We start from the raw sequence: 23,485 nt of genomic DNA on the forward strand, positions 1-23,485 counted from the left end.
ACAGACAGAAGAGATCCTACCTCAATTTCAAATACTGAAGTCTCATAATATGCTTTTATTGTACTCATAATTCAGACTCACTATCATATCATATAGCTACTAACAGGTTAATTCATCCAGTTATAATTTTCTATCATGGTATTGTAATTATTTTCTTTGGACTGATAATAAATAGTAATACAGAAACCTTCTAACATTTAGTAGCTTTGTGAGACAGTACCTGTTATATTACACAGCAGTTAAGAGCAAAAGTTCTGGAATAGGCATGGGTTCTAGTCCTGGCTCAGTCACTCACCAATAGTGGGCTTGGGCAATTAACTTGACCTTTGTAATTCTAGTTGCAATGCTTGTTAAATGGGAGTAATAAAGATAGCTATACTTAAAAGGGATACTATAAGGATTAAATGAGATAACACATGTAAAACAATTAGTATTGTGCCTGGCACAAAGTAATCATAATAATAGCTAACACTTATTGGACAATCAATAATCTCTGCATTTTCTAGTGCATATTCCATCACTAATAACTAGTGTGATCCCCTACGTTTCAATTTACTCCTGTTTATATTTGGGCATTAGACTGGACGAAAAAAGTGCCTTCGGCTCAAATATTCTATTTTCTCCCTTCAATATTATTTCAATTATATTGTGAAATAATCTAAAGTTTTACACACTTCTCTGGGAACTCCAACTTTTCTTTTAGTCAATGTGGGGAGAAGGTAACTGCAGTTTAAATGATGTATATGTTTCCTCGGACAAATGTGCCAGTAACCTAGGAAGCTAAACTACAAAGATGTCAAGACTTTTGTCCACTGCAACCAATGGAGCAGACCCTGGCTTCTATGTGTGATACAAAAGAAACTTACCAAATAAGGGAGTACTTCTCCTGACACAGCTTAGTCTTGCCATTTGTAATGTTATAATTCAGCAAGTGATTATGATGGAGTTTCAGATAACACCTATTTTGTTATCTTAAACGCATGTTTCTTTCTAACATCACAAAACATACATCAGAATGATAATCTTTTGTTGCTCTTACTAGATCCTGACCTGTACCATAATTATGCTTAATAAATTGGTTCTAATTAAACTCTAATATGAAAAAAGATATATGTACCCCAGTGTTCAGAGCAGCACTATTTACAATAGCCAAGACATGGAAGCAACCTAAACGTCCATCAACAGATGAATGGATAAAGAAGATGTGGTACATATACAATGGAATACTACTACTGTCATAAAAAAGAATGAAATAATGTCATTTGCAGCAACATGGATGGACCTAGAGATTATCATATTAAGTGAAGTCAGAAAGAGAAAGACAAGTGCCATATGGTGTCACTTATATGTGAAATCTAAAATATGATACTAATGAACTTATTTACAAAACAGAAACAGACCCACAGAGGTAGAAAACAAACTTATGGTTACCAAAACAGAAAGGGGGTGGGGGAGGGATAAATTAGGAGTTTGGGATTAGCAGATACAAACTACTATATATAAAATAGTTAAACAACAAAGTCCTACTGAATAACACAGGGAACGATAATCAATATCCTGTAATAAACCATAATGAAAAACAATATGAAAAAGAATAGATATCTGAATCACTTTGCTGTACACCAGAAACTAATATAACATTGTAAATCAAGTATACTTCAATTTTTTTAAATGGTTATTTCTTAAAATCACTAATCCCATATAAAATTATTCTGCATATGCCAAATAAAATTATGATATACTATCACTGTTTTCCTTGCGGAAATCTTCCATGCGAGCATTAATAATAGTAGTTCATTTCAAACCTGTTTAAGTTTGATAAAAACTTTACAAGAGATATTGCAACTGAGAGTTCTTCTCAATGAAAGGAGGAAATGAAGGGAAAAAAATATTGCACACCATTTCTAGTTTGAAAACACCTCTACCCATCAAATGCTGTATTCTAAAAGGGATAAGCCTAGCATCTTTTCTTTTCCTTTCTCTCCCTTTCTCGTTAAAGTCATATAAGTAAGCAAATATTCCAATCTTCTTCTGTTGTGTCTCCTCACACTGTATAGCTACTTTTGAAGTTCAGGGCTTGTTCATGGGAGAGATATGTGGAAAAGAACAGTGCACTGAGAATAAGGCTGTTGAAATTCAAAGACAAACTATTTCCTCATTTCTCTTCCTACAAAGAACTTTAAACAGAAGGAAGGTTGCAAATGCAACATTGACTTCAATATGTTCCAATAAAGGGAAAAGATGGAACGATAGCCAAAATATAAAGCATAACTATGATGAAATATTAAGAAAAAAATGAAACTGTGTTCCCTTTCAAATTGTTATGCTTGTACAAAAATTAAGAATAGTAACAGATGCAATACATCAGGTTACCATGTTAATCCAGCACACTGAAGTCTACGACTTTTTAACAGCTTTATTGAGATATAATTCATATGCTATACGAGTCACCCATGTGTACAATTGGGTGGTTTTTATTAAATTTAGAGTCGTGCAACCTCAAAATATTTTAGAACATTTTTATCAACGCCCTACTGATTGGGAATCACTCTTATTCCCTCCTAAATCCCCACCCTTTCACCTAAGTAACTACTAATTTACTTTCTGTCTCTATGGACTTACCCATTCTGGACATTTTATATAAATGAACCCAATACATGGCCTTTTGTGAATGGCTTCTTTCACTTAGCATAACTTTTTCAAGGTTCATCCATGTTGTAGCATATCAGTACTTTATTCCTTTTAACTGCCAAATAATATCCCATTCTATGGATATACCATATTTTGTTTTCCATTCATCAGCTGGCAAACATCTGAGTTGTTTCTACCTTCTGGCTACTATGAAAAATGCTGCTTTGAACATTCATGTACACGTTTTTGAAAAGAGGTATGTCTTCAGTTCTCTTAGGATCTATACCTAGGAGTGGAATTGCTGGATCATATGGTAATGAAGTCTGTTTTTTACTATAGCTAGAGTATTTAACATAAAGAGCAATATACATTCTAAATTAAGAGTTGTGCATACTTTGTAAAAAGCACTTTTTCCCACTACACTAAGCATATTTAAGTTAAATAAACCCACCTATAATGACAGAAAAACACAAAGTTGAATTTCATAAGTCATAAAAATTCTGAAAAAGAAGTATTTTCTATTTTTTTACTTTTCAGAGTTCACTAACTTTGAAATATTAATCTGTCATATTTATTTAAATAAAATGTACTGAATTTACCTGTTTTTACTTGCAAGAAATATTTAGAGTGACATTTCTGATGCTCAAATGATAAACATCGCTGTGCATGTTTTTGTTTGAGGTTTTCAATTCCTTGGTATTAATGAGCTGAAAACTTATATCCACACAAAAACCTCCACAGGGGTGTTTGTTCATAGCTACCACAAGTTGGAGGCAACCAAAATGTCCTTCAGTAGGTGTGTGGGTAAACGGCTATATATCCAGACAATGGAATATTATTCAGTGCTAAGAAGAAAGGAGCTATCAAGCTATGAAAAGACATGGAGGACTTAAATGCTTACCACTAGTGAAAAAAAGCCAATTTGAAAAGACTACATACTGTAAGATTCCAATTATATGACATTCTGGAAAAGGTAAACCATAGCAGTCAAGACAGTGTGGTCGCCATGGGTTGGGGGGAGGAAGTGATGAATAAGCAGAGCATAGAGGATTTTTAGGGCAGTGAAACTATTCTCTATGTTATGATGGTAGATATATGTAATTATACATTTGTCAAAACTCATAGGATGTACAACACCGAAATTAAATCCTAAAGTAAACTATGAACTTTGGGTAATAATGAAACCATCAATTGACCAATTTAACAGATACACCACTCTGGTGTAGAATGTTGATAGCAGGGGAGGTTGTGCCTGTGTGAGAGTGGGAATTATGTGGGAACTCTGTACTTTCTGTTCAATTTTGCTGTGAACCTAAAACTACTCTTTTTTTTTCCGGACAGGCAGTCTCAGCGGCCATGGCTCACGGGCCCAGCTGCTCCGCGGCATGTGGGATCTTCCCGGACCAGGGCACGAACCCGTGTCCCCCTGCATCGGCAGGCGGACTCTCAACCACTGCGCCACCAGGGAAGCCCTACTCTTTTTAAAAAAAAAAATTTTTTTTTTTTTCCGGCTGCATTGGGTCTTTGTTGCTGCACGCAGCCTTTCTCTAGTTGTGGCAAGTGGGGGCTACTCTTCATTGTAGTGCACGGGCTTCCCATTGCAGTGGCTTCTCTTCCTGAGAAGCACAGGCTCTAGGCGTGTGGGCTTCAGTAGTTGCAGCACACGGGCTCAGCAGTTACAGCACACAGGCCCTAGAGCATGTGGGCTTCAGTAGTTGTGGTGTGCAGGCTCAGTAGTTGTGGCTCACGGGCTCTAGAGTTCAGACTCAGTAGTTGTGGTGCATGGGTTTAGTTGCTCCATGGCATGTGGGATCTTCCCAGACCAGGGATTGAATCCTTGTCCCCTGCATTGGCAGGCAGATTCTTAACCACTGTGCCACCAGGGAAGTCCCCTAAAAATACTCTTAAAAAATAAGGTTTGTTAATTAAGAAAAAAGTAAACAGTAGCCATCAGAAAATAAATAATGAACATTAAAAAAATCACTTACTACTGTTTCCTTAGCAGGAGGAGGCTTGATCTGTTGACTGGGAATCAGAACAAATGTCAAAGTACCATGCATATCAGACTGTAACAGAAAAAGTACATTATTTTAAAAAGCTGTATTTATGAAAATCATTACATGATCTTATGATCAACAGTCCCTAAACTGGACTATTCTGGAACCCCAAGGAGACTTAAAAAAAAATTGGAAAAGATGAATCCCATTTTATCACAAAGCACAAATTATGCCTTTCATGGACTCCATTATAGAGCTACCCAGGAATATGACATTCTGCAATTTTGATCCTCTCGTCCACTGGGAAAAGCCACTTAGCCCATAAGTCTTGGGTTTTTGTCTTCCATTAAGTTTAAGTTTAGGAAGTTTCCACAGTGAGGCACTGGAAGATACTGCAGCACTTCTGGGTTATCTACTCTGACATACATCGATTTTAATACAGTAGAATTTGAAATAGTAATTTTACGAGGATTAGAAAAGCAATGCAAGTACACAAATATTCTTACTTCCCAGATGCTTTGTCTCTGTCATTCATTGTATTTTATAACTGTATAGAGTCTTACTGCTAGGTTCTCTATTATTTTCCAGTACAGTCGGCCCTCCATATTCATGGGTTTCATATCTGTGAATTCAACCAACCACGGATGGAAAAAAATTCCACAAAGTTCCAAAACGCAAAACTTGATTTTGCCACCTGCAAACAGCTATTTACTTAGCATTTACATTGTATTAGGTATTATAAATAATCTAGAGATTATTTAAAGTATACTGGAGGATGTATGTAGCTTATATGCAAAAACTATGCCATTTTATGTAAGGGACTTGAGCATCCATGGATTTTGGTATCCATGGGGGTCCTGGAACCAATCCCCCATGGATACGAAGGGACAACTCTACACCACTGCCCGCCTTGCTCAGCTACCTCCAGCCTAGACAGTAACCACACCTCTGGTCCTGAGATAGCAGAGAGCAGTACTCAATCTAGAGACAGCAGCCAGTAAAACAAGGGCTAAGAACAATGACCACTGGTACTTTGTGCTATCAAAGCAATTAATGGGACTGGGTGACAATAAGTATGTGAGGATGTTTTCTAGATTCTTCAGTAGACGTCAGCAGATAGGAGAGATTCTAATGTAACAACTGATATTGAGTAAATAATATAAATCTGATTGATGGGTATATATGAAGTGATCATAAATTGCCCTCAAAAGTTGGCTCTAAATGGCCTCCTGATTATACCACCACTGTCTAACAGAACTTTCTACGATGACGGAATTCTGATCAGTGAACTGGAATGGCAGAATGCCATATTCCTATATCTACACCTTCATATGATAGCCATTAGTAACATACTGCTTCTTGAGCATCTGAAATGCAGCTAGTAAGAATGAGGAACCGAATTTTAAATTTTACTTAATTTAAATAGAAATAACTAGCACATGTAGCTAATGGTTATTATATTGAAGAATGTAGATCTATACTGTTATTATCTAATATTGTTAAGGAAACAACAATCAATTGTAGGTAATAAAAAAACCAAAATGAACATAAAAATCATGAGGGTGTCAACTTTGTTTTGTTACTGTTTCCCTAGCAGCTAACACACAGTAGGCATTTAATACATATATTTTTGAATGAGTTATTATTAGTGATTTCAGAGGCGAATAAAATATACCTGTTAGTAATAAAGAAAAAAAAAATCAGTAGCACCTCCACCCCCACAAGAATAAAATTCTACTAATAAATATTGTGGAAACAATTATACCATGGGAAAATTATGCTAGAAATTGTACAGAGATCTTAACAGTTATTTTAAAATGCTTTTAAAATATTTTACTCTGAAGTCCAATAACAAAGGATGCTTTTGAGAGTCTATCAATTATTCTTCTACCTGGGGCAACTTACCAACAAGTCAAAAACCTCATTGACATCTTTCCCCCGAATTTCAATGCCATTGATCTCCAGAACTTCATCCCCTTCATGTAACAGACCACTTTTTTCTGCAGCACCTCCTTTTACTATCCGACTAATGATGACAGAATCCATTTCATTACGAACTGTAGCACCCTTAAAATAATTCAATAGCCAATATTTAAATTAAAATGCAATATTTTTGTTCAACATTTCCTCATTTTTTAATTTTTATTTTTCTATTCAACAATTCTAGCCTTCAGGTATCTTGAGAAAAAATTTATTTACACAGCTAGAGTAATCATGGCAATTAGGTTTGAAAGCTGATCATTTCCACCACATTTTTTTGCTTCAGAAGCATTCCATTCATTAAAATTCTAAAATCAGACTTTTGAAGCATACAACAGCATAAAAATGCACTTGCTCGGGCTTCCCTGGTGGCGCAGTGGTTGAGAGTCCGCCTGCCAATGCAGGAGACACAGACTCGTGTCCCGGTCCGGGAGGATCCCACATGCCACGGAGTGGCTGTGCCCGTGAGCCATGGCCGCTGAGCCTGCGCGTCCGGAGCCTGTGCTCCGCAATGGGAGAGGCCGCAACAGTGAGAGGCCCGTGTACCGCAAAAAAATGCACTTGCTTAAAAACAATGTGAAAGCCTGTAATCAAATTTGTTCTCTATATGCTGGATGCTATTCAAATGGTTATACTATATTTAGTTATAATTAGTAAACATGACTTGTAACTGAAAGTATTTTTAAATTCAAAATATCATTAAGAGATGAATACTAATCTGGTTAATTATCAAAATGTTAAATATTATAGCTGCATCCAATTCACATTAAAATGTATTAAACATTAATATTTATTATACAAATTGGAAGTACAACTGCAATATATACACTCAAAAACTGGAAATATGAAATACAGAATAAAGCTTGAAAGTAGATAGTTTGTAACACTTTTTTCCTGAACTTTTATTTTAAAATTTTGTCATAATGTTCCCAATTTCTTTTTTTCTGGTGGGGAAAAACCTAGTTACATAAAATGCCCTTTAGTAAAATACAGTCCCTATTTCATGTACCACACTGTGCAAGACAATTTGAGAACTCAGGATTCAAAAATATTTCTCTGAAAATAAAGAAAATTAAGTCAATGATAGCAGACTAACAGAAAAACGTTCTACATATAAAAACTATAAAATATTAACATTAAACAATGCATACTTCTAAGTATATGTGAAGTATGTAAGTAATTACATTGAATGAAAAGATCAGACTTTCCATTGTTTTTTTAAAACGCTGGCAGACTAATGAAGCAGATTACTTGTCTCTTCTTTGTTCAACAATTACTTCACAAACTATTATTTTTATCAAATTATGGGTGAGAAAAGATGAACAAATTATTTCTCAGATGAATAAGGAGTATAAGGAAGAACATAAAAGAATTCCAAAAAATTAGCCTCCAAAGAGAAAAACTATCAGAAATGTAAAGGGTCTTCAACTATCTGCCATACAGAAGACCCCTGTGTTGAAAGGATCTTATATCAGAGATGTGGGACACTTACCAATGGAATATCTCGAGCCTTTTCTATACGAACTATTTTTACAGTTTCTCCTCCATACTGGCCAATGCTTTCATAAACTCTCTCATCTGTAATGGGCTCTAGCTGCATTTCCCGCTCAGCAACCTTATCATGGGCCAGTAAAAGTGCCTGTTTCAAAGAAACCCATAGCATTTAAAATAACAGCATCATTTATTTCTATAGAGAGACTTTAACCTAATCATGTACATAGCACCCTGATTTTTAAACCTTTAAAAGAAGGGCTGTAATTAATTATATATTCATATCTCTTTCCAAACTTTCCAGCTGAAGTACAGATGCAACCCTGTATCTTTTATAGCTAATAATAACTAAAGATTTGTTAGGTATAATAGGGAATACTCTGGGATGAGTTATGAAAGTCTAAAATGCTTATTAAACTTCATAAAAAACAAAATTACCTCAAGGGTCCAACATCATAGATAATTAAAATTTATGAAAAAATATGACCAAAAAAGGGAGGAATTTGTAAAGAATAAGAAGTTGTTTCAAAAATAATGTGGTTAACTTTAAGTACAAAAATATAGAATCCAACAATAATTATTCTGCAGTGGGAGCCGTAAGCAATCAAAACTGGCTACATTAATATTTGAGGTCTCTTTTAGCCCAAGAGACTCTGATTCAAAGTGATTTTGGATGCTGGAAAAACCACATATATGATGCTCTCTCCATTTTCTACCTGAATATGTGGAGCATTCAGCAAAGCAGTTAATTCTTGTCCTTCCTTCTGGTGGACTGCCTTCAAAACAGTTTGTACCTAAGAAACAAAGAATATTCTTCTTAGGTTATAGAAAATATCACCAGCATTTATAAAGTTTTTTTTTTTTAAAAAGGTACGATTTAAAATTGTAAAAACTGGAAAACGGGTTCAAGATGGCGGAGTAGAAGGACGTGCGCTCACTCCCTCTTCCGAGAGCACCAGAATCACAACTAACTGCTGAACAATTATTGACAGGAAGACATTGGAACTCACCAAAAAAGATACCCCACATCCAAAGACAAAGGAGAAGCCACAATGAGATGGCAGGAGGAGCGCAATCACAACAAAATCAAATCCCTTCCTGCTGGGTAGGTGACTCACAAACTGGAGAACACTTATACCACACAAGTCCACCCACGAGAATAAAGGTTTTGAGCCCCATGTCAGGCTTCCCAACATGGGGGTATGTCAAAGGGAGGAGGAATTCCTAGAGAATCAGACTTTGAAGGCTAACGGGATTTGACTGCAGGACTTCCACAGGACTGGGGGAAACAGAGACTCCACTCTTCGAGGGCACACACAAAGTAGTGTGCCCACTGGGACCCAGGGGAAGAAGCAGTGACCCCATAAGAGACTGAACCAGACCTACCTGCTAGCGTTGGAGGGTCTCCTGCAGAGGCAGGGGGTGGCTGTGGCTCACTGTGAGGACAAGGACACTGGCAGCAGAAGTTCCAGGAAGTACTCCTAGGCGTGAGCCATCCCAGAGTCTGTCATTAGCCACATCAAAGAGCCTGGTAGGCTCCAGTGCTGTGTCTCCTCAGGCCAAACAACCAACGGGGAGGGAACGCAGCCCCACCCATCAGCAGACAAGCGGATTAAAAGTTTACTGAGCTCTGCAGACCACAGCAACACCCAGCTCTACCCACCACCAGTCCCTCCCATCAGGAAACTTGCACAAGCCTCTTCTTAGATAGCCTCATCCAGCAAAGGGCAGACAGCAGAAGCAAGAACTACAATCCTGCAGCCTGTGGAACAAAAACCACATTCACAGAAAGACAAAATGAAAAGGCAGAGGACTATGTACCGGATGAAGGAACAAGATAAAACCCCAGAAAAACAACTAAATGAAGTGGAGTTAGGCAAACTTCTGGAAAAAGAATTCAGAATAAAGACAGTGACTATGATCCAGGACCTCAGAAAAAGAATGGAGGCAAAGATCGAGAAGATGCAAGAAATGTTTAACAAAGACCTAGAAGAATTAAAGAACAAACAGAGATGAACAATACAATAAGTGAAATGAAAAATAAGCTAGAAGGAATCAATAGCAGAATAACAGAGGCAGAAGAACAGACAAATGACCTGGAAGACAGAATGGAGGAATTCACTGCCACAGAACAGAATAAAGAAAAAAGAATGAAAAGAAATGAAGACAGCCTAAGAGACCTCTGGGACAACGTTAAATGCAACAACATTCTCATTATAGGGGTCCCACAAGGAGAAGAGAGAGAAAGGACCCGAAAAAATATTGGAAGAGATTATAGTCGAACACTTCCCTAACATAGGAAAGGAAACAGCCACTGTCCGGAAGCGCAGAGAGTCCCAGGCAGGATAAACCCAAGGAGAAACATGCCCAGATACAGAGTAATCAAATTGACAAAAATTAAAGACAAAGAAAAATTACTGAAAGCAACAAGGGAAAAATGACAAGTAACATACAAGGGAACTCCCATAAGGTTAACAGCTGATTTCTCACCAGAAACTCTACAAGCCAGAAGGGAGTGGCATGATATATTTAAAGTGATAAAAGGGAAGAACCTACAACGAAGATTACTCTACCCAGCAAGGATCTCATTCAGATTCAACAGAGAAATCAAAAGCTTTACAGACAAGCAAAAGCTAAGAGAATTCAGCACCACCAAACCAGCTCTACAACAAATGCTAAAGGAACTTCTCTAAGTGGGAAACACAAGAAAAGACAAGGACCTACAAAAACAAACCCCAAACAATTAAGAAAATGGTGATAGGAACACACATATCGATAATTACCTTAAACGTGAAGGGATTAAATGCTCCAACCAAAAGACACAGCCTCGGTTAACGGATACAAAAAAAGACTCTTATATATGCTGTCTACAAGAGACCCACTTCAGACCTAGGGACACATTCAGACTGAAAGTGAGGGGATGGAAAAAGATATTCCATGGAAATGGTAATCAAAAGAAATCTAGAGTAGCAATACTCATATCAGATAAAATAGACTTTAAAATACAGAATGTTACAAGAGACAAGAAAGGACACTACATAATAATCAACGGATCAATCCAAGAAGAAGATATAACAATTATAAATCTATATGCACCCAACATAGGAGCACCTCAATACATAAGGCAACTGCTAACAGCTATAAAAGAGGAAATCGACAGTAACACAATAATAGTGAGAGACGTTAACACCTCACTTACACCAATGGATAGATCATTGAAACAGAAAATTAATAAGGAAACACAAGCTTTAAATGACACAATAGACCAGAGAGATTTCATTGACATTTGTAGGACATTCCATCCAAAAACAGCAGATTACACTTTCTTCTCAAGTGCACACAGAACACTCTCCAGGACAGATCACATCTTGGGTCACAAATCAAGCCTCAGTAAATTTAAGAAAACTGAAATCATATTAAGCATCTTTTCTGACCACAATGCTATGAGATTAGAAATCAATTACAGGGAAAAACCCATAAAAAAACACAAACACATGGAGGCTAAACAATACGTTAGTAAATAACCAAGAGATCAGTGAAGAAATCAAAGAGGAAATGAAAAATACCTAGAGACAAATGACAACAAAAACATGATGATCCAAAACCTATGGGATGCAGCAAAAGCAGTTCTAGGAGGGAAGTTTATAGCAATACAATCCTACCTCAAGAAAAAGAAAAATCTAAAATAAACAATCTAACCTTACACCTACAGGAACTAGAGAAAGAACAAACAAAACCCAAAGTTAGTAGAAGGAAAGAAATCATAAAGATCAGAGCAGAAATAAATGAAATAGAAACAAAGAACACAATAGCAAAAAATAATAAAACTAAAAGCTGGTTCTCTGAGATAAACAAAATTGATAAACCATTAGCCAGATTCATCAAGAAAAAGAGGGAGAGGACTCAAATCAATAAAATTAGAAATGAAAATGGAGAAGTTACAACAGACACCGCAGAAATACAAAGCATCTTAAGAGACTACTACAAGCAACTCTAAGCCAATAAAATGGACAACCTGGAAAAAATGGACAAATTCTTAGAAAGGTATGACCTTCCAAGACTGAACCAGGAAGATATAGAAAATATGAACAGACCAATCACAAGTAATGAAATTAAAACTGTGATTACAAATCTTCCAACAAACAAAAGTCCAGGACCAGATGGCTTCATAGATGAATTCTATCAAACATTTAGAGAAGAGCTAACACTCATCCTTCTCAAACTCTTCCAAAAAATGCAGAGGAAGGAACATATGAGGCCACCATCACCCTGATACCAAAACCAGACAAAGATACTACAAAAAAAGAAAATCACAGACCTATATCACTGATGAATACAGATGGAAAAATCCTCAACAAAATACTAGCAAACAGAATCCAACAACACATTAAAAGGATCATACACCACGATCAAGTGGGATTTATCCCAGGGATGCAAGGATTCTTCAATATACACAAATCAGTCAATGTGATACACCATATTAACAAATTGAAGAAGAAAATCTATATGGTCATCTCAATAGATGCAGAAAAAGCGTTTGACAAAATTCAACACCCATTTATGATACAAACTCTCCAGAAAGTGTCCATAGAGGGAACCTACTTCAACATAATAAGGGCCATATACAACAAACCCACAGCAAACGTCACTGTCAATGGTGAAAAACTGAAAGCATTTCCTCTAAGATGAGGAACAAGACAAGGATGTCCACTCTCACCACTATTATTCAACATAGTTTTGGAAGTCCCAGCCATGGCAATCAGAGAAGAAAAAGAAATAAAAGGAATACAAATTGGAAAAGAAGAAGTAAAACTGTCATTGTTGCAGATGACCCAATACTATACATAGAGAATCCTAAAGATGCCACCAGAAAACTTCTAATCAATGAATTTGGTAAAGTTGCAGGATACAAAATTAATGCACAGAAATCTCTTGCATTCCTATACACTAATGATGAAAAATCTGAAAGAGAAATTCAGGAAACACTCCCATTTACCACTGCAACAAAAAGAATAAAATATCTAGGAATAAACCTACCTAGGGAGACAAAAGACCTGTATGCAGAAAACTATAAGACACTGACGAAAGAAATTTAAAATGATACAAACAGATGGAGAGATATGCCATATTCTTGGAAGAATCAATATTGTGAAAATGACTATACTACCCAAAGCAATTTATAGATTCAATGCAATCCCTATCAAATTACCAATGGCATTTTTTACAGAACTAGAACAAAAAATCCTAAAATTTGTATGGAGACACAAAAGACCCCAAATAGCCAAAGTTGTTTAAGGGAAAAAAATGGAGCTGGAGGAATCAGACTCCCTGACCTCAGACCATACTACAAAGCTACAGTAATCAAGACAATATGGTACTGGCACAAAAAGAGCAATACAGATCAATGGAACAGGATAGAAAGCCCAGAGATAAACTCACGCACCTATGGTCAACTAATCTATGACAAAGGAGGCAAGGATATACAATGGAGAAAAGACAGTCTCTTCAATAAGTGGTGCTGGGAAAACTGGACAGCTACAGGTAAAAGAATGAAATTAGAACACTCCTTAACACCATACACAAAAATAAACTCAAAGTGGATTAGAGACCTAAATGTAAGACCTGACACTATAAAACTCTTAGAGGAAAACATAGGCAGAACACTCTTTGACATAAATCACAGCAAGATTTTTTTTGATCCATGTCCTAGAGTAATGGAAATAAAAACAAAAATAAACAAATGGGACCCAATGAAACTTAAAAGCTTTTGCACAGCAAAAGAAACCATAAACAAGACAAAAAGACAACCCTCAGAATGGGAGAAAATATTTGCAAACGAATCAACAAAGGATTAATCTCCAAAATATATAAACAGCTAATGCAGCTCAATATTAAAAAAACAAACAACCCAATCCAAAAATGGGCAGAAGACCTAAACAGACATTTCTCCAAAGAAGACATACAGATGGCCAAGAAGCACATGAAAAGCTGCTCAACATCACTAATTACTAGAGAAATGCAAATCAAAACTACAATGAGGTATCACCTCACACCAGTTAGAATGGGCATCATCAGAAAATCTACTAACAACAAATGCTGGAGAGGGTGTGGAGAAAAGCGAACCCTCCTGTACCGTTGGTGGGAATGCAAATTGATACAGTCACTCTGGAGAACAGTATGGAGGCTTCTTAAAAAACTAAAAATAGAACTACCATATGACCCAGCAATCCCACTACTGGGCATATACCCTGAGAAAACCATAATTCAAAAAGACACATGCACCCCAATGTTCATTGCAGCACTATTTACAATAGCCAGATCATGGAAGCAACCTAAATGCGCATCGACAGACGAATGGATAAAGAAGATGTGGTACATAGACAGAATTGAATATTACTCAGCCATAAAAAGGAATGGAATTTGGTCATTTTTAGAGACGTGGATGGATCTAGAGACTGTCATACAGGGTGAAGTAAGTCAGAAAGAGAAAAATAAATATCGTATATTAACGCATATATGCGGAACCTAGAAAAATGGTACAGGTGAACCGGTTCACCGGGCAGAAATTGAGACACAGATTTAGAGAACAAACATATGGACACCAAGGGGAGAAAGTGGTGGTGGGGGGTGTGTGATGAATTGGGAGATCGGGACTGACATATATACACTAATATATATAAAATGGATAAATAATAAGAACCTGCTGCTTAAAAAAAATAAATAAAATAAAAATTCAAAAAAAATTGTAAAAACTACTTGTAAGAAAGAAAAGCACTAAAAAGAATTATAACTTTATAAAAGTATTTTTTTCTTACAGAGTTTTCAATCTTGTTACCTGATTGACAACAGCATTTTTATTTATGCCTATGAATGAGGTATTTCCTTCTTGAAAATTTGTGCAAACATACTATATAAAAGAGACTAATAATGATTATATAAGGGAAGAACTGTTCTAACAGTTATGTTGCTATTTTATAGTGTTTTAATCATATGTTTATGTAACTACATTTAAAATCAGAGATGACATTTTAAAGAGTTACAGATAAATTTATATGAGAGCAATGAAACAACCACCATACTACAGTGAATCACATTAAAAAATTTCCCCAAGTCAAGCAATTCTTGCACTCCTAGGATAAACTCCACTTGATTATGAAGAATTGTTTTTAGTCTTTGTTTCCTCACCTGTAGATTGGCACCTACAATGTAAGGTTCTTAAAAGATTGAGACAATCCACATAAACTGCTTAGCACACTACCTAGCACATAGTAAATTATTACCTTAATATATTTCTAGATGTGAGTTACTCACATTTTAAGATTTCTATATTAATGTTCATAAACTGGATTAGAGACTTGGTGAGCATAGTCATATACACTGGCTTACAGAACTACTGCTTTTAGTGTTTATACTATTCTAGCACAATGAGTTGGGAAATCGTCAACATTTATACATGAAAACAGTTTATTTAACGTAAGACTCATATGTTGCTTAATGTTTTGACAGAGCTTGTAAAATTATCTGGGCCTGGTAGTTTATTTTAGGGGTGGATTTCCAACTTTCAATTTTATCTATTGTTACTACTTTTTTTGGTTATCTTTTCTTAAGTCACTTTTGGCAATTTACATTTTCTTACAAAAACCACCCACTTGACAGCACATTCACATTTAGTGACATAAAGCTGCAGTTATAATTGTTTACTCTCCTGTGTTTGCATCTGTGCTTCTTTTTTCTTTCCTAATGTTATTAGTATTTTTTCTTCATCTAAGTTGTCAAAGGTTTCTGTTTTCTTGTACTTGTCAAAAAAACAGCTTTTGATGTTAAATCTATTGTTCTTTCCATTTAAGTAATTTAATTCCTTTTTTCTGCTTTAGTTTATTTCCCTTTTCAATTTCTAATCACTTGAGCTGTACGTTCAGTCGAATTATTTTCCATCTTTTTTTCTACCATAAATATTTAAAGGTACAAATTTGCTCTGTGGACTAGTTTTCCTCAAAGATTATACTATATATGTTTTCATTATTAATACCTCTGATTTTCTTCCTTTCTGTACTTCCTAACTTGAGTACCAAAAAGAGCACTTTGCAGCAATGCAGATTAACAAAGCCAAAATTATCATCAATGAAAACAGACAGAAGTAAATTAATATATAGTATAATTTTTTAATAAAACTAACTCATGATTGGGACTTCCCTGGTGGCACAGTAGTTAAGAATCTGACTGCCGGTGTGGGGGACACAGGTTCAATCCCTGGTCTGGGAAGATCCCACATGCCGCGAAGCAACTAAGCCTGTGCACCACAACTACTGAGCCTGCGCTCTAGAGTCCGCGAGCCACAACTGCTGAGCCTGGTGCCAAAACTAATGAAACTCACACGCCTAAAGCCCGTGCTCCACAACAAGAGAAGCCACCTCAGTGAGAAGCCCGCGCACCGCAACAAAGAGTAGCTCCCTCTTGCTGCATCTAGAGAAAGCCTGTGCACAGCAGCAAAGACCCAACGCAGCCAAAATTAAATTAATTAATTAATTTTTTAAAAAGTAACTCATGATTAGAACAGGAATCTAGTAATTCTCTAATATCTCTTATGGTTATTTTAAATAACTTTTAAAGTAATTCCCTTATGAAACCTAAGAGATGATAATTTTGGGATTAACTAATTTGACCACAAGTAGATCATAGCAATGACAGCATCAAAATTAGCCTGTCCTCTTGTTTTGGTACCTAGAAAAACATGTTTCTAAATTTAGAGTTCTATATGTATAAACAGTGGGGCATAGCAATTATTATCTTTTGTAAGAATTCGATTAAAGTCTTACTAATGGTCAAGTGCAGTAATCCAAAACTGTGAATAATTAAATGCTGATTTTTAAATATATCAAATCCCAGTTAATTTAAAATTAAATTTATAGTCCCTAAGAAAGTAATCCTGAGGGAGAAAGAAAATTTTGGATTAGAAATGCACCAAGGGTGAACAAAATGTACAAAGTCAACTCAATAATTTTGTGTATAGACACTTTTTTCCTATCTTTACCTTTTTATTTAGTTATTTATTTTGGCTGCACTGCACAGCTTGTAGGATCTTAGTTCCCCAACCAGGGATTGAACCTGGGGCTATGGCAGTGAAAGTGCCAAGTCCTAACCACTGGACTGCAGGGGAATTCCCTCCTATTTTTACTTTTAAATCAGTTCCTAGCACCTCTGAGATAGTCCCTTCTAAAGAAATTTCAACTCCTGTTAAGTGTTTATTTCCTTCCCCTATTAATCCAGTTGTTGCCTATTTTAGTGTCAACATACAACATGAGCTACTTCTACAAAGGCCTAAGGAATTAAAAGGCTATTCTTACATCATACTGGCTCCTTTCCATTAGGCTATAATCTCTAATCTCTTATCTTAAAAAAAAAAAAAAAGTTCTCTCCTGATCTTGTACTCTTCTCTAGCTAATATACCTTCTCTATTTTCCTTCAGAGCATTTTAAGCTATTTTTTAATTACAGAAATGGTATATGTTATATGTGAAAAATCAGAAAACAGATAATCCAAAGAAGGAAATAAAACTCACCATAATCCCCAAACCTAGGGAGAATCATTTGGTATATATCCTCCTATATTCTTTTTTTTTTTTTTGCGGTATGCGGGCCTCTCACTGCTGTGGCCTCTCCCGCTGCGGAGCACAGGCTCCGGACGCGCAGGCCCAGCGGCCATGGCTCACGGGCCCAGCCGCTCCGCGGTATGTGGGATCTTCCCGGACCAGGGCACGAACCCGTGTCTCCTGCATCGGCAGGCGGATTCTCAACCACTGCGCCACCAGGGAAGCCCCCTCCTATATTCTTATACTTGTTTTTACCAAAACATTCACCAAGAGATATACACCTGACAGGAGGACTTGTAACTAGAATACATTAAGAACTCTTACAACTCAATAAAATTTACAATATGATTTTTTTAAAGGGAAAAAGATCAAAATATTTTCCAAAAGAAGATAGGGAAACAGCTTATGAAAAAATGTTCAACATATGGAAATGCAAACTAAAACAAGATACTGTTATACATCTGCTAGAATAATAAAATGGAAATAACCTAAATATCCACCAATAGGAGAGTGGTTAAACAAATTGTAGGATACGCATATGATGGAATACTACTCAACAAGAAGTTCAAACTACTGATACATGCAACACACTGATGAATCTGAAAAACATTATACTGAACAAATCAGGTATAAAAGACTACATATTATTTTATTCCATTTATATGAAATTTCCAGAAAAGGCAAATCTGTAAAAACAGAAAACAGATCACTGGCTGCCTAGGGCCTGGGGAGTGGGAAGTGGTTACTGTCTGCAAAGGAAATTAAGGGAGCTTTATGGATTCACGGATGTTTCTATAACTTGATTGTGGTGGTAGATTACACAGGTGTATACGTGGGCCAAAAATATTGAACTATATAATGAAGCATACCAATTTTAAGTGTATGTAAATTATATCTCAATAAAGTTGGTTATCAAAAACAATACACCCATAACCTCACAACTATGAGAAAATTTTTGTGTATATCCTTTACTTCTTACTTTTACCAGAATAAGATCATGCTAGTCATACTGTTTTATAACAATATAACTATTTCAATTTGATACTAATTATTTTTTAAAATTAATTAATTTATTTGTTTATTTTTTGCTGTGTTGGGTCTTCATTGCTGAGTGCGGGCTTTCTCTAGTTGCAATGAGTGGGGGCTACTTTTCATTTCAGTGAGCAGGTTGCAGTGAGCAGGGTTCTCACTGCAGTGGCTTCTCTTGTTGCAGAGCACAGGCTCCAGGCGCATGGGCTCCAGCAGTTGTGGCACACGGGCTCCAGAGCGCAGGCTCAGTAGTTGTGGCACACGGGCTCAGCTGCTCTGCGGCATGTGGATCCCCGACCAGGGCTCGAACCCATGTCCCCTGCATTGGCAGGCAGGTTCCCAACCACTGTGCCACCAGGGAAATCCCCCTGATACTAGTTATTAAAATACGTTATTTTTCTATGTCCTTAAATATCCTTTTAAACTTTAAAATACAAATATAACCATTCTAGCTCTTGCTGGCTCTCTGTCACTTAAAGGATTGAGTCCAAGCTCCTTATAAGATTATCCTTAGCACATATGATTCCTGCCTCTTTTCCAGCTCTGTTTCCTGGCATTCCTCATGCCTTAACTTTTTCTGGTCCAGCCATAAATTGCTTGTTGTTCCCTACATACACTATGCTGTCTCCCCAGGATGACTGTGATTATGCTAGCTGTCCCATCTACCTAAACTGCCTTAGTCAACTTGCCTAGATAACATGCACTCATCTTATAAGTCTAAGTACATTTGACTTAAAATTGTTGATGTGACTGTATCCCCAATAGATTGAGCTCGTTGAAGATGGAACTGTATCTTATTCAGCTTTGTATCTGGCTATTGGCAGAATGCCTGGCAAACAGCACTCAATGTTTGATGAATTCAGTACAAAAAAGAGCAGGAAGGAAGTCACCCTTGATGCCTCCTTTACCTTTATTCTCCACATGGGGACAAGCTGTTCTATTAATTTTCTTTTTTTAAATTTATTTCTTTTATTTTATTTCTTTTTGGCTGTACTGGGTCTTCATTGCTGCACATGGGCTTTTTCTAGCTGCGGTGAGTGGGGACTACTCTTCGTTGTGGTGCGCGGGCTTCGGTAGTTGTGGCTCAAAGGCTCTAGAGTGCAGGCTCAGTAGTTGTAGCGCATGGGCTTAGCTGCTCCACGGCATGTGCGATCTTCCCAGACCAGGACTCAAACCCGTGTCTCCTGCATTTGTAGGCGGATTCTTAACCACTGCACCACCAGGGAAGCCCTAATTTTCTACTTAAGTATTTCTTCACTTCATGTTCAATGGCTATTCAAAATCTTATATCTGGACAATTACACTAGCCTCCATACTCTAAGCCAGACTCCATTCTTTTTTTTTTTTTTTTTTTTTTTTTTTTTTTTTTTGTGGTACGCAGGCCTCCCACTGCTGTGGCCTCTCCCGTTGCAGAGCACAGGCTCCGGACGTGCAGGCTCAGTGGCCATGGCTCACGGGCCCAGCCGCTCCGCGGCATGTGGGATCCTCCCGGACCGGGGCACGAACCCGTGTCCCCTGCATCGGCAGGCGGACTCTCAACCACTGCGCCACCAGGGAAGCCCCAGACTCCATTCTTGATCTCACACATCTCCCACAATGTTATCAGAATAATACTTTAAAGTGGAAGCCTGTTTATATCAAACTCTTATTTAAAATCCTTTGGTAGCTCTGCAATCACTTATAAATTTCTTGCTTTAAACTCTCCTTTAGTGGCTTTTGTGTATTAAATTTGAGAAACACATCAACATCTAAACAAGAAAATTACCTATATATCCACCACCCAGAGATAGCCTTGTTAATAATTTATTATTTCTCTCAATATCTCTTTACCTGCACTTTCAAATAGGATATCTGTGTGTATACACATTTTATCTATATTTTAATAGGCCTCATGTTGACTACCAAATGAATCAAGGTTTTAGTTTTTCTTTTTTTTTTTGCGGTACGCAGGCCTCTCACTGCTGTGGCCTCTCCCCTTGCGGAGCACAGGCTCCAGACGCGCAGGCTCTGTGGCCATGGCTCACGGGCCCAGCCGCTCCGCGGCATGTGGGATCTTCCCGAACCGGGGCACGAACCCGCGTCCCCCGCATCAGCAGGCGGACTCCCAACCACCGCGCCACCAGGGAAGCCCTAGTTTTTCAAAGTAACTAATTAAACCTATTCACATTTTCCCTGTTCCCCTACAACATTATATTTCATGACTTTTTCTTGTTTTACTGCACTAGCTAGTACCTCCAGAAAAATGCTGAATACTAGTGGTGAGAGTCTGTAGATTCCTTTTATTATTCCAGGCTTAAAAAGCAACATGTTCGGGACTTCCCTGGTGGCACAGTGGTTAAAAATCTGCCTGCCAATGCAGGGGACATGTGTTCGAGCCCTGGTCTGGAAAGATCCCACATGCCGTGGAGCAACTAAGCCCGTGCACCACAACTACTGAGCCTGCACTCTAGATCCCGTGAGCCACTACTGAGCCCGCGTGCCACAACTACTGAAGCCCGCACGCCTAGAGCCTGTGCTCCACAAGAGAAGCCACCGCAATGAGAAGCCCATGCACCGCAATGAAGAGCAGCCCCTGCTCACCGCCACTAGAGAAAGCCCACGCAGCAACAAAGACCCAATGCAGCCAAAAATTTAAAAAAAAAAAAAAAAAAAGCAACATGTTGGGTGTTTCATCATTAGGTAAGATGCACCCTATTAGTTTCTGATATTGTTCTTTATCAAGTTAACAAAATGTACCTGGTTTTCTAAGAATTCTCATTATCAAGGAAAAGGTATTAAATTCTTTTCAGATGTCTTTTCTGCATCAAGTTGATCATATGGTTTTTCTCCTTTCATCTATTCATGTAATTTAATTATTTTAAAATGTTTACCAATGTGGATCCATCATAAGAAAATTTAAACTTATTAATATGGCTTATCTGGTCTTCAGGATCTGGACTCTATCTTGAAAATCATATCCTACTCCTTACTCATTGTTCAATAAATATGCCAGGCTTTCTCAGTCACTACTATCTTTGAACCCTTTGCCACTGGAAAGGCTTTTCCTCTTTCTTGGGCTTTCAGGTAAATTTCCAACTGTCCTTCAAGACTTAGCATATTACATTTTCTGTTTCTTCCTTCCTCCCAAATCTCCTCCTCTGTCATGTCTGCCTCTCCCCCACCCCTACTGAAGTAGGCACATCTCATTATGCTCTTGGTACCTTTTTCATACTGCCATCATAGTACTTCTCATTAGATTGTGATTGTTAACTCATTTTTCTTCCACAGTGAGAGTCTAACTCAATTTTCACTGGTTGATGGGCACCTGGGTTCTTTCCAGCTTCTAATGATTATCTGGCTGCTATGAACGTTTATGCTTAAGCCTTTGTGTGGATATGTTTTCATTTCTCTCAGGTACATACCCAGACATAAAAATGTTGGGTCACAGATATAGGTACTTTAGCTTTAGCAGACATTTCCAAACATTTTCCAAAGTGGCAGTACCAATTTATACTCCACCAGTAACATTACCAGAGTTTCAGTTCTTCCATAAGTTCATTAAGATTTAACACTGCCAGTGTTTTAAAAACTTTTTTAGTCATTTTGGTGTCTATGCAGTAGTCTCTCATTTTGTTTTAATTTGCATTTCTCTATTAGCTAATGATGCTGAACTTTTCATACTTACTGGCTGTTGGGGTTTCCTCTTTTTGTGAAGTGTCTGTTCAAGTCCTTTGCCCATTAAAAAGAAACTGAGTAGTCTCTTTCTTGTTAATTTGTGACAGTTCTTTTGGATGCAAGTTTTTGTTATATATATACTTATATATGTATATACTTCAATATCTCAAAATCAAATAATGAAATACCATTTTCTAGTCTGTTGGCTTGCATTTTTACTGGATAAGCAAAAGTTCATTTAACGAAACCAAGGTTCTCAAGCTTTTCTTTTCTTTTCTTTTTTTTTAAAGTTCAGTTCTCTCAGAATACTCTCAGGATTCTTATATATTTTTGAAACATTGCACTTAGTAAAAGAGAAATCATAAAATTTCAATTATTGATAAAAAAATAATTACTACTTATGGTAGGCAGAATAATACCTATCAACTAGCCCCTAGATTTTGTTTGTTTGTTTTTTTTTTTTTAAACATCTTTATTGGAGTATAATTGTTTTACAATAGTGTGTTAGTTTTTCCTTTACAACAAACTGAATCAACCTTTTCTTGATAAAAGCGCTTTAATGATCAAAAAACTTGCCTTACATTTATTAATGAGTATCCTGGATTGTCAAAGATATAATCTGGATCTCAGTATCTGAAGTTTTCAGAAGATGTATTATCTATTATATGATATTTAATGTTTAACTGATATTTTTATTTATTTATTTATTTATTTTTTTGTGGTACGCGGGCCTCTCACTGCTGTGGCCTCTCCCACTGCGGAGCACAGGCTCCGGACGTGCAGGCTCAGTGGCCATGGCTCATGGGCCCAGCCACTCCGTGGCATGTGGGATCTTCCCGGACCGGGGCACAAACCCGTGTCTCCTGCATTGGAAGGTAGACTCTCAACCACTGCACCACCAGGGAAGCCCATACTGATATTTTAAGCTATAAAAACAAAGAACACCTCCTAATGTGTTAAGACATTCTTTCATCAAATTCCTTGAGTTTTTTTTTTTTTACTTACTTGGATTAAATTTCCATTTAAAAATGATATACTAACTGAAACATGAGGTAATTTCTTCCTTTAAATACTGTATATGAAAAAAGCTGGAATTATGAATGCTAAAAAGCAA

At 37.0% G+C, this 23,485-nt stretch overlaps 1 protein-coding gene across 3 annotated transcripts in view; it reads right to left on the reverse strand.

Moving 5' to 3' along the window:
* PALS1 (protein associated with LIN7 1, MAGUK p55 family member) overlaps positions 1-23,485 on the reverse strand; it is a 107,458-nt gene that overhangs the window by 27,915 nt on the left and 56,058 nt on the right. For all 3 annotated transcript variants that reach the window (XM_059058399.2, XM_059058400.2, XM_067028310.1), the window contains 4 exons: positions 8,816-8,893; positions 8,101-8,247; positions 6,534-6,695; positions 4,620-4,697 (listed from right to left, as the gene is read on the reverse strand). In XM_059058399.2, the coding sequence (XP_058914382.1) occupies positions 4,620-4,697; positions 6,534-6,695; positions 8,101-8,247; positions 8,816-8,893 (465 nt within the window). The remainder of the gene's footprint in view (positions 1-4,619; positions 4,698-6,533; positions 6,696-8,100; positions 8,248-8,815; positions 8,894-23,485) is intronic.

Source organism: Kogia breviceps, chromosome 3 (genome assembly GCF_026419965.1).
Source record: "Kogia breviceps isolate mKogBre1 chromosome 3, mKogBre1 haplotype 1, whole genome shotgun sequence".
Lineage (NCBI taxonomy): Eukaryota > Metazoa > Chordata > Mammalia > Artiodactyla > Physeteridae > Kogia > Kogia breviceps.